At 44.8% G+C, this 12,753-nt stretch overlaps 2 protein-coding genes across 7 annotated transcripts in view; one reads left to right on the forward strand and one right to left on the reverse strand.

Moving 5' to 3' along the window:
- The window catches only part of wu:fc38h03 (acetylcholinesterase collagenic tail peptide), a 761,412-nt gene that overhangs the window by 694,363 nt on the left and 54,296 nt on the right, over positions 1-12,753 (reverse strand). The window lies entirely within an intron of this gene.
- LOC103035304 (proline-rich protein 15) lies at positions 2,307-12,345 on the forward strand. Its single transcript, XM_049476009.1, has 3 exons — positions 2,307-2,624; positions 5,329-5,852; positions 11,939-12,345. The coding sequence occupies exon 2, from the start codon at positions 5,342-5,344 to the stop codon at positions 5,780-5,782; it is 441 nt and encodes a 146-aa protein (XP_049331966.1). The 5' UTR covers positions 2,307-2,624; positions 5,329-5,341; the 3' UTR covers positions 5,783-5,852; positions 11,939-12,345.

Here is a 12,753-nt window from a genome sequence, read left to right on the forward strand (position 1 = left end):
TCTGAACAGCACACGTCAACCCTGATCTCAACCCTGTTCAGCACACGTCAACTCTGATCTCAACCCTGATCAGCACACGTCAACCCTGAACAGCACACGTCAACCCTGATCTCAACCCTGATCAGCACACATCAATCCTGATCAGCACACATCAACCCTGATCTCAACTCTGATCAGCACATGTCAAACCTGATCAGAAAATATCAACCCTGATCTCAACCCTGATTGGCACACTTCAACTCTGATCAGCACACATTAACCCTAATCTCAATCCTGATCATCACAAGTCAACATCTGATTTCAAGCATGAAAAGCACATGTCAATCCTGATCTCAACCCTGATCAGCACACTTCAACCCTCATCAACACACATCAACCCTGATCAGCACACATCAAGTCTAATCTCAATCCTGATCAGCACACATCAACCCTGATCAGCAAAGGTCAACCCTGATTAGCACACTTCAAACCTGATCAGGACACTTCAACTCTGATAAACACACTTCAACCCTGATCTCAACCCTGATCAGCACACGTCAACCCTGATCAGAAAATATCAACCCTGATCCTAACCCTGATCTGCACACATTAACCCTAATCTCAACCCTGATCATCACAAGTCAACCCTGATCTACAACTCTGATCCCAACCCTGCTCTGCACACGTCAATCCTGATCAGCATATATCAACCCTGATCCTAACACTGATCAACACATATTAACCCTAATCTCAACCCTGATCATCACAAGTCAACCCTAATCTACAAACATCAACCCTGATCTGCAAACATCAACCCTGATCTGCACATGTCAACCCTGATCAGCACATTTCAACCCTGATCAGCACATTTCAACCCTAATCTCAACCCTGATCATCACAAGTGAACCCTGATCTACAAACATCAACCCTGTTCCCAACCTTAATCTGCACACGTCAACCCTGAACAGCATATATTAACCCTGATCAGGACACGTCAATCCTGACTGCCCTGCTCCTCTAAACCACAGTATGAGTATCAGTAACCAGCAGCAGTGTAGTAAAGGGTTGGGTTCATTTGTCTGAAGAATGCTCCCCACCCACACAGTTATACAGAACCTCACCCATCAGTCTACTCAGCCAACAACCAATCAAGCTTCAGCATCTAACTAACTTTACACAGATACAACAAAACTGTACAAAAATTTAATAAATTAGAGGCGCATGTACCCACAGATGTTGCTGCAGCTGGGCCTGTAGATCCTGTAGCTCTACACTCGTAGGTTGAAGCTGAAGCTGAGCAGACAGTGATCTCTCACCAGGAGGTGCACTATCCGAAAGCAGCCTCTGAGAGCGTTTTATGGGGAAGTGGGAAAAGCACATTTACGCCCTCTAGTGGAGATACCCAATGAGTAATCAAACACTTTTAATGAGCATATTAATATAAAAGCTTTTATGTGTACTGTATGTAAAATATGTCTCTGAATGTAATGCATTTTATTTCATTTTTTATTATTACCACCTTTACATTTTTCTATTTATTTTTTCTATTGAATTCTGAAATGCATATCATGCTAATAAAGCTATTTGAAAATAAAAAGATTAGCGAGAGAGAGAAAAGAAAGAATAACAGTGCATATGAAAAAGTGAGACAGAAAAGAAAGAAATAACAAGTTAATAGGGTAAAAGAGTGATAGAGAGAGTAATGAGAGAGGGAGAAAGAGAGAAAAATAAGAAAAGTATGAAAGAGAGAGAAAGAATGAATGAAAGAGAAAGGTAGAGCAAGAGAGACAATTAAAGAGAGAAATAAATGGAAAAAATGAGAGAGAAATAGAGAGAAAGAATGAAGAGAGAGAGACAGCAAAAGAAAAAGATAACTAAAGTGAGAAAGAAAGAATGAAAGGTGAATAAAATAATGAATGAGAGAAGGAAAGAATGAATGATGAGAGAGATAGAAAGAAAGAGAGAAAGAAAGAATGAGAGAGAGAGACAGAAAGAGGAAAAAAAAGAATGAAAGAGAGAATAAAATAATGAATAAGACAGGGGCTAAGAGAGAGAGAAACAATAAAAGAGAAGATGAAAGAATGAAAAAAGAGAAAGAGAAAGAAAGAGAGAGAATGAAAGAGAGATGAACAGAGAGAAAGAATGATAAGAGAATTAAAGAGAAAGATAGAGCTCGTGCTCTGAGAAGTTTCACTGCAGTAAGGAAGCGACTCGCGCTGTGTTGCCTTAGCAACAGCCCCTGCCCAGGCCCCGCCCACCGCCTCGCGCAGGAGGCCTAATACCTGAGTGCAGCCCACGTGACCGATCCTCGTGTCGCTCGTCCAATAGGGCAGCGGGACAGGTGCGCTCGTGCCAGTTTCGGAGGAGGAATCCAGAGGTTCTAGTAAAACACGACGGCGCTATAAAGTCTGAATACCGGGCGGCGCGAGGACAGTCCTCACCGCCTCCGCGGAGATACGAGGTTTAAGCAGGAGCTCGCGGAGGCTGATTATGAGCGCGTGGGTTCGGCGGGTGAGACTGAACATGACGGGAGGAGGAGTCTGAGGACTGAGGTTTGAGGACTGAGAGTTCTAAACACCTGGGAGAGTTTACCTGTCCGCAGGTGAGCTACAGCCGGGTCTTCAGAGCGGCAGGTGTGAGTCCAGGTGAGTGAGAGCGCGCGCGTGAGGCAGGGCAGTGTGAATCAGTGCCTGAGAAAAGCCTCAGGGGGTTTACCAACAAACAAAAGCCTGTAGGGGACGGGAGCCAGGCCGGGTCAGGTTCAGCAGGTTTACACCTCCAGCCTCCATACCTGAGAAAGCGCCACTCACCTAATACTGATTACTGCTGATTATTATGGGATATAGTCGGGGACTGGACCTCAGAACCTGCAGAACCTCAACCAAGACTTGTTTCTTCCAAAACTCTTTACTTTAAAGCAGAGCTCTGGTCTAAAATTGACTTTTGTTGTGGTAAAACATGATAAAAAGTACTTACCTTTGATAGATCCAGAAATTTTAACATAATTTACCTTGATAAATCACTTTTTTCACCGTTATCCAGCTAAAAGTAGCTCCACACCTTCTTGCTAGAATGCGGAGAACCCTGACATTTAAAATGAGGCATTGATAACTTAAAAAGTGCAGAAGAAGCTCATTAAAAAACACTGTTTACATCCAATAACACTAACTTCAGCTCCAAGCGCCGCCATTACTCTACTGATATTAAGCATAGCGTAGCAGCCGGCACCAGGAGGCAGGCTATGCGGAGTCTATGTATATATATGTCTAAGTTATTATCAGTACAGTGATGGCGGCGCTCGGAGCTGAAGCTAGAGTTGTAGAATGTAAAAAGTGGTTTTTAATAAGGTTCTTCTGCACTTTTTAAGTTATTAATGCCTGGTTTTAAATGTCAGGACTCTCCGCATTCTAGCAAGGAGGTGTGGAGCTACTTTGATAAGAGCGTAAAAAGTGATTTATAGGGGCAAATTACGCCCTGTGTCACCCAGTCTGAAGGGTGTTTGGATAAACTGTTAAAATTTCTGGATCTCTGAACACTTTTTTATCATGTTTTACTACAATAAAAGTCCATTTTACACCAGAAATCTCCTTTAACTCATAACTATATGTCTTATTTGGCTTTGAATTTAGACATTCTTAATTTCTTTAACCTACAAGAGTTATAACCACTTGTTCCACTTATTTAGTTTAACTTAGTACATTTAGTTATTTAAAGTTCTTGGGGAGATTCCTTCAGATTCAAATCAGATTCCTTCACAATTTTTAAGTGAAATTTTAAGTATGACAATGAGTTTTTACGAGTTTTTACACATTTTACAAGTAAAACTCATCTATGCAGCAAATGGTAACTTGCTCTGATAGCCATCAACACAAAGGCTGGCCAGTGAACTCTCGCACAGCACAATACACAAGAGAAATTAGCTTGGGGGGCACGACTATACACTGATGGCGAGTAAAAAGGAGAGCTATAGTTAAAAAAAAAGTGGAGTTTAAAGGCTGACAACTCATAAATTCTAGTTAAAATCACAAAAAAAATAAGTTATCAGAACTTGACGTAGGTTTTACATCATAGAGAAAATTGTCTAAGCTTTTTTATATACTGATATTAGCCAAAACATTAAAACCACCTGCCTAATAATGTGTACTGTATAGTGCTGATGTATAAATTTAACCAAAAACTTCAGCAGATTTTCACAAAGATCCTAAAAGTAGACAAAAAAAGCAAAATCAAATAAACTGTACAAAAATATAAAAACTTGAATTGAAAATTATCCATATCAGTGAGTGGCAAATGTGCGAACAGTATCTGGTGTGAAACCCTCATTTAGCAAAAACTTTATAAAAAAAAAGATTTATTAAAAAAATGGCAAAAGGAAAAAAGCGTTTTCAATGTTTCACTTCAAAATAGTTAATATTTTTAATATTTAAACTGTTTATTGTTAAATAAACATGATTGAATCATATTTTTAGAGTTTATTTTTCTTTAAAAATTAAAATGCATATGCAAGTATGCAATTATTTAATCTGGCAAAAAAAAGCAAAACAAACATTTGGATGTCTGACGTTTTCCTTCTGAATTTCTTGGAAAGTTGTCCTGGCCCAGATTCAGCAAAAGAAAAACCAAGACCAAACCATGACACTTCCACCACCATGTTTTACAGATGGGATAAACATAAGGCTTTTCATTTAACCTTCCTGTTATTATGTTCATTTGTCAGGAACATCAATGGTGTTCTGGGGTTAATTTTTACCCGGTGCATGTTTATTTACCCAAAAGATTATCTAAAACCCCAAAAAATCCCAACAAGAAGTGTGAATATTTTATTACTAACTTTATTACTAAATATTCTATCAATATTTAGTGCAATAGTGTTCCTTACCTACCTTAACAGGTAATGATTCAATTAGAATCATTCACTCGTGAATAGTAATACACTTTTTAAATGTTTCACTACTTTATTACTTTTGAAAGACCAACATATAAAACACAATACATACATAACATTTACATAACATTGAAACATATATATTATTATTATTATTATATATATTTTTTAATAAGACTTTATATCATATGTATGTTTGCACTGGAAAAAGGGAGTGGCTTTTAATCTCATTTTATATGTGTATAATGACAATAAAGGCATTCTATTCTATTCTGTTCTAAAACTTTGTTCCAACTCTACTCACCACTGCTGTTCAGTGCATTAGCCAATGCAAGAAATGGAGCCTTCAGTTGCTTAGAAGTTACCTTGGATTTTTTTGGGAACTCAGAGTCTATTTTATATGAATGTTCATAGTTAGATAAATGTAATAATGAACTGATTGTTGTACTTCCTGTTGTGTTTAGGGTTGGAGTAAAAATGACGGAGAAGACCGCCCCCTGGTGGAGGTCGTTCGCGGGGAAGAGGAGGAAGGCGGCTCGAGAGTCGGCGGCCATGCTGGAGCAGGATCTGGCAGCCCATGCCAACTTAGCGACTGCTACCAGCAACACCACCTCAACCACCACCTCCACCACCAACACCACCACGAAGGAAAAGCCCACCGAGCCAGAGCGGCAGAACCTCCAACCGTTTCAGCCTCCCCGACCGCAGGGGGATGGGCTCCCCTCGCTGCCGAGCGACGAGACGTACGACGACTCTGCGGTGCAGCCCACGTTCGGAGACGGCGCCAGCCGGCGCAACCTGCGGGTCTCTCGATCCGGACGCTTCAAAGAGAAACGGCACAACCGGGTCAGCCTTCCCTCAAACTACCAGGACTCGCCAAATCCTGACGCCAAACCAGGAGCTCAGGCTCAGCGCTGACTGCAGGAACATCACGCTTCCCAGTCCTGGTCCTGGTGTTCCTCCTGTCCTGCAAGTAATCTAGACACAGGTTTGTCATGGTAGGGGTGTGGGAGGAGCCAAGTGCGGAGATATAACGAAAAGGGTTTTACTATAATTATGTGTGCATCAAAGAAAAAGGGGAAAATAAACAAGAGAATGCCCTTTCGGCGCAACAAAGCTAACTAAATAATGCCTCTGTTTGAAATAAAATAAAGACAGAAATAGAAACAGAAATTCAAGAAAATTTAATTATTTTCTTTTCTCCTCAGCCTTGCAGGCTTTCCCTTATCTTTTCTTTCTTGCCTGGCAAGCTTTCTTTTATTTTCTGTTCTATTATTTTGTTTTCTTTTCTTCCTTTTCTTTTTCCCTTTTCAGCCTTGCAAGCTTTCTTTTATTTCTTTTCAGCCTTGCAGGCTTTCTTCTTTTATGTATTTATTTATTCTTTCTTTTCAGCTTTGCAAGCTTTTTTTTTTTTTTTTTTTTTTTTTTTTTCTTTTTAGCCTCGCAGGCTTTCTTCTTTTATATATTTTTTCTTTTCAGCTTTGCAAGCTTTCTTTTCTTTTTCTTTTTTCTCAGCTTTGCAAGCTCTCTTTTATTTCTTTTCTTTTCAACCTTGCAGGCTTTCTTTTATTTTTTTCTTTTCAGCCTTGCAGGCTTTCTTTTATTTTTTTTTTTTTTTTTTTCTTTTCAGCCTTGCAGGCTTTCTTTTATTTTTTCTTTTCAGCTTTGCTCCGTGGAGCTACCGTTTACCGGTCACAGGGCATGAAGTCTGCGACATCAGTCTGCTGGAAGCTCGCCTTTTTAAAGACGGTACCACAGCTGAGGCTGATGACGCGTGATTGGCTTCAGGTGGCCTTAATGATCCCTGTTCTAATGAACTCTCAGCCAGTTCCCTTCTTACCACCTTGGTGGGTTTATGGCGGCCTCTGGTGGCCGCTGCGGGAACTGGCTGAGCCCTAACAGGACCCCCCCCCTTAGGGGCGGCTCCCGACGACCCTGGTTTAGGGGCACGAGACCGACGGAACTCCCGGATAAGCTCCGGGTCCAGAATGCGCCGGGCCGGAACCCAGGAGCGTTCCTCCGGGCCGTACCCCTCCCAGTCCACCAGGTACTGGGTCTTGCTCTGTACCCGGCGACTGTCCAGAATCTGCCGCACCGTGTAAGCGGGGGCTCCGTCAACAAGGCGGGGCCCAGGCTGTCGTGCGGCTAGGGAGGTCTCCCCACATAGGAAGGGCCGGAGGCGAGACACATGGAACGTGGGGTGAATCCGTAAATGGGGTGGAAGGCGTAGACGGTACGTAACTGAATTGATGCGCCTTTCCACCTTAAACGGCCCCACGAAACGAGGCGCCAGTTTCTTGGATTCTACTTTCAGTGGAAGATCCTTGGCAGACAGCCAGACGAGCTGTCCTGGCCGCAAAGTTGGCGCCACTCTCCGGTGGCGGTCCGCGATCTGTTTCCTGGTCCTGGTTGTTTTCAGTAGGACGACCCGGGCTTTCTGCCAGGACCTTCGGCATCGCCGAACAAATTGCTCAGCAGTAGGCACCCCAACCTCCCGTTCCTGTTCCGGGAACATGGGAGGAGCGAACCCAAACTGGCATTCAAATGGGGACATCCCTAAGGATGAATGCCACAAGGTGTTGTGGGCGTATTCCACCCAGGGCAGATGGTCAGCCCAGGAGGAAGGGTTATTAGATGTCAAGCACCTCAGAGTCTGGCCAAGATCCTGGTTGAGTCTCTCAACCTGACCGTTCGACTCTGGGTGGAAGCCAGAGGTCAAGCTCACAGAAGCTCCCATGAGCTGGCAGAAGGCTTTCCAATGGCGGCTAGCGAACTGGGGTCCTCTGTCTGAAACCAAATCGCTAGGCATGCCATGGATTAGGGCCACATGCTGTAACAACAGCTGAGCAGTTTCTGAGGCAGAGGGGAGTTTGGGCAGAGCCACAAACTTGCATGCCTTAGAGAACCGGTCAGCTAGGACCAGGACAACTGTGTTCCCCCGGGAAGGAGGCAGACCCGTGACAAAGTCCAGGGCGATGTGGGACCATGGACGGGCAGGAATAGGTAACGGCTGGAGAAGTCCCTGGGGCCTAGACCTGGGTGCCTTATTGCGGGCACAGGTTTCGCATGTCTGGATGAAGGCGCGCAGGTCCTTCTCCATGCTTGGCCACCAAAACCGCCGCCGAAGGAAGTCCATGGTCCTAACCACCCCAGGATGACCTGAGAATGGGGAACAGTGTCCCCAGCTCATTACTTCCTTGCGGACCGCCAATGGAACGTAGACTCTCCCTGGGGGGAGACCTTCAGGTGTTGGTTCCCGCCTTTGTGCCTCCCGGATGGTGCTCTCCAGAGTCCACTGGAGAGGTGCCACAATCCGGGAGTCTGGCAGGATGGGTGCAATCCTGGGTTCTGACTCTGGAGGGGTCCAGATGCGTGACAGTGCATCAGGCTTGGCGTTCCGGCTGCCTGGCCTATATGACAGTATAAAGTTAAAGCGGCTAAAGAATAATGTCCATCGAGCTTGTCGAGCATTTAGCCGCTTTGCCTGCTGTATATAGGCCAGGTTTTTGTGGTCTGTCCAGACCACAAAAGGGTGCGTGGCACCCTCCAGCCAGTGCCGCCATTCCTCCAGAGCCAATTTCACAGCCAAAAGTTCTTTATCCCCTACGTCATAGTTTCTCTCTGCTGGTGTTAATCGGTGAGAGTAGTATGCGCAAGGGAGGAGCTTCTTGGCTGGACCCAGACGTTGGGATAGGATTGCACCCACACCAACTTCCGATGCGTCCACCTCGACGATAAAGGGTTCCTCGGGGTCAGGGAGCTGGAGGATAGGAGGGGATGTCAGCCGCGTCTTCACCTCCTCAAATGCCCTCTGGGCTTCGGTGGTCCAGCGAAAGGGTCCTGGGGTCTTCCGGGTAAGCTCCGTGATAGGTGCAACTACAGAACTGTAGTTGCGCACGAAGCGCCGGAAGAAGTTGGCAAACCCCAAGAACCGCTGGACCAACCGGAGGGAGGTGGGACGCGGCCAGTCCCGCACGGCCTGGATCTTGGCTGGATCCATGTGCAGAGTTCCCTTGGAGACAACAAATCCGAGAAAGGATACCCTGGACACATGGAACTCTGACTTCTCCAGCTTAACGTACAGCCGGTTCTCCAACAGTAGTTGGAGAACCCGCCGCACATGCCCTACGTGTTCCCTGAGGGACCGACTGTAGATCAGTATATCGTCGAGGTAAATGTAGGCGTAGTGATCTAGGGCCTCACGCAGCACCTCGTTAATGAACCGCTGGAAGACGGCTGGGGCGTTAACAAGCCCAAAGGGCATAACTTTGTACTCATAGTGCCCACTAGGTGTGATAAATGCCGTCTTCCATTCGTCCCCCTGCCGGATGCGGATCAGGTTATAGGCACTACGCAGGTCCAACTTGGTAAATATTGTGGCCTGCTGTAGTACCTCAAACGCTGATGACATCAAAGGCAGGGGGTAGCGGTCCTTAACGGTGATGCTGTTGAGACCCCTATAATCGATACAGGGACGCAAGCAACCGTCCTTCTTCTTGACGAAGAAGAAACTTGCGCCCCCTGGGGAGGTGGAGGGTTTGATAAACCCTAGTTCCAAAGCCTCCCGAATATAATCATCCATTGCTCTTCTTTCCGGGGGGGACAGGGCAAACAGCCGTCCCCTAGGTGGAGTAGTGCCCGGAAGAAGCTCAATGGAACAGTCATACTCCCGGTGGGGGGGAAGAACCTGAGCCCTCTCCTTACTGAACACCTCCTTAAGGTCCCAATATTCCTCCGGCACCCCAGTCAGATCAGGGCTATCAGAAGATGTGGGATTAGGAGGTGTTTGAGCTGGGGCCAGGTTCTCTAAACAGTGACCCCTGCATTGCGGCCCCCAGGCATACACAGACTGCGTAGCCCAATCCAAACGAGGGTTGTGTTTCTGCAACCAGGGGAACCCCAAAACTACTTGTAAATGTGGAACCCTGGTTACATAAAACATGAGCTCCTCTTGATGGGAGCCTACACGCATTTGGAGTGGGGCAGTCTGGTGGGTGATGGGTCCAGAGCCTAGGGGTCGTCCGTCGATGGCAGTGACGGGCAGGGGTCTATCTAACTCCTCCACTGGGATTCCTAGCTCATTGATTAGGCCTTGGTCTATAAAGCACCCAGCAGCCCCAGAATCCACAAAGGCCAACAAGGTTGCCTTCAAATTGAAGCCCCAAGACAACCGAGCCTTAAGCTGGAGTCCTGAGACCACTGGGGGCTTATGTGGGTCCCTACATGCCACCCCTGAGCATGCGGGACCTAGTCTTTTCCCTGATATTGCTGCTTGGGAGCCCAGGTCTTGCTTACTGGGGCATTAGTACCCCCCAGTTGCATCGGCTCCTCTTTAGGATGGTTTGACCCTGCGCCGGGGTTAGGACTAGGGCGGAGATGCCAAGATGGCCGTGGGGCATTATTGCGGCTTTCTCCCTGACGCTCTCGGTCTCGTTGGCGCATACGGTTGTCTAACCGTATGCAGGTGTCATAGAGATCTTCCAGCTTCAGGGGGAGCTCTCTAGTGGCCAATTCATCTTTGATCCGCCCATTAAGTCCTTGTAGGAAGAGGGCATGTAATGCTACCTCATTCCAACCGCTCTCGGCAGCCAATGTACGGAATTCGATGGCGTAATCGGCTACCGAGTGCGACCCCTGCTTAAGAGCCATCAATCGTGAGGAGGATTCCCCTCCTCCAGGGGGCTGATGGAATGTACGGCGCAAGGCCGCCGAAAATTCCCCACTGGAGGCACACTCAGGGGAGCCCTGCTCCCAAAGAGCCGTGGCCCAGGCTAGGGCCTTCCCAGACAGCAGGGAAACCATGTAGGCAACCCTAGAGCGCTCTGTAGGAAAGCGAGAAGGCTGCTGCTCGAATACTAATGAGCATTGGAGGAGAAATCCTCTGCAGCCCTCTGCACTACCATTATAGCGCTCTGGGGTAGCCACATGAGCATCCCCATGGCCTACCATGAGGCTGGGGTTATTTATCTGCTTGGGGGGGGCGGGTGGGTTGACTCTCCCCAGGTCACCTTGGTCGGACCGTATGGCTAATACCAGCTGAGAAACCTGCTCCGTTAAGTGCCGGAGCAGGTCTTCATGGCGACCCAGGGAGGCCCCCTGATGCTGCACAGCTGCTCTAAGGTGTTCTATCTCTGCTGGCTCCACGTTTTGGTCGCAGACTTCTGTCATGGTAGGGGTGTGGGAGGAGCCAAGTGCGGAGATATAACGAAAAGGGTTTTACTATAATTATGTGTGCATCAAAGAAAAAGGGGAAAATAAACAAGAGAATGCCCTTTCGGCGCAACAAAGCTAACTAAATAATGCCTCTGTTTGAAATAAAATAAAGACAGAAATAGAAACAGAAATTCAAGAAAATTTAATTATTTTCTTTTCTCCTCAGCCTTGCAGGCTTTCCCTTATCTTTTCTTTCTTGCCTGGCAAGCTTTCTTTTATTTTCTGTTCTATTATTTTGTTTTCTTTTCTTCCTTTTCTTTTTCCCTTTTCAGCCTTGCAAGCTTTCTTTTATTTCTTTTCAGCCTTGCAGGCTTTCTTCTTTTATGTATTTATTTATTCTTTCTTTTCAGCTTTGCAAGCTTTTTTTTTTTTTTTTTTTTTTTTTTTTTCTTTTTAGCCTCGCAGGCTTTCTTCTTTTATATATTTTTTCTTTTCAGCTTTGCAAGCTTTCTTTTCTTTTTCTTTTTTCTCAGCTTTGCAAGCTCTCTTTTATTTCTTTTCTTTTCAACCTTGCAGGCTTTCTTTTATTTTTTTCTTTTCAGCCTTGCAGGCTTTCTTTTATTTTTTTTTTTTTTTTTTTCTTTTCAGCCTTGCAGGCTTTCTTTTATTTTTTCTTTTCAGCTTTGCTCCGTGGAGCTACCGTTTACCGGTCACAGGGCATGAAGTCTGCGACATCAGTCTGCTGGAAGCTCGCCTTTTTAAAGACGGTACCACAGCTGAGGCTGATGACGCGTGATTGGCTTCAGGTGGCCTTAATGATCCCTGTTCTAATGAACTCTCAGCCAGTTCCCTTCTTACCACCTTGGTGGGTTTATGGCGGCCTCTGGTGGCCGCTGCGGGAACTGGCTGAGCCCTAACAAGGTTCCCCAAAAACTACTTAGCAAAAACTTGGCGATACGATACGTATCATGATACAAAGGTTACGATTCAAAATATATCACAATATAGAAGGTAATATATTGCTATTGTTTAAATCATATTTTAGAAAATGTTTAGAAAATCCACTGCTAGCTTTGGGTTGTGTTTAAACCACACCCACAACAAGCCACTTTTGAGATCAAACTTTATCTAAAAATACTTTTTTATATAGCACATTATAAATGAATTAAATTATTCACAGTGATATTATATCACATCACACAGTAATACAGTTATCCTACAATGAAAATAATATTGTTACTTTATTTTGTATTGTTGCCAAGATATCCAGCACTGTTTTGCCTCTAGCAAAAAAAAATAAAATAAGCATAAAAATCCTGAATGTAAAATATATATATATTGCAAATTAATTTTTTTAGAGGGAAAAAGTCAGAATAACGTTAAAGCCAAATTTAAAGATTAAAAGCAAAGTCTCCCAGAACTGTCTGGTGTGTTTGTACTCCCAGATGGCACATTATCTAGAGCTTTTTCACAAAACTGAAATAGATTTATTATTTTGTATTCTGTTTATTGTTGCCAAGATAGCAATACACCAGAAATTTAATTCCCTCCAGCAAGTTTTTGTATATTTTTAAAATAAGCATGAAATGTAAAAAACAAACAACCAAATATTGCACAATTATTATGACTTATTTCACTTTTTTCTGCTAATAAAATCATAGTTGCCCAAAGGTTTATCCAGAATGCAGCATTTCACACCAAAACCCACTTTAAATGGGATTGCTTTTAATAATATA

Source organism: Astyanax mexicanus, chromosome 3 (assembly GCF_023375975.1).
Source record: "Astyanax mexicanus isolate ESR-SI-001 chromosome 3, AstMex3_surface, whole genome shotgun sequence".
In the NCBI taxonomy this organism is placed as follows: domain Eukaryota; kingdom Metazoa; phylum Chordata; class Actinopteri; order Characiformes; family Acestrorhamphidae; genus Astyanax; species Astyanax mexicanus.

What these genes read in the sequence shown, in the direction of transcription:
- LOC103035304 (XM_049476009.1), top strand. Translation starts at nt 5,342, where the DNA reads ATGACGGAGAAGACCGCCCCCTGGTGGAGGTCGTTCGCGGGGAAGAGG.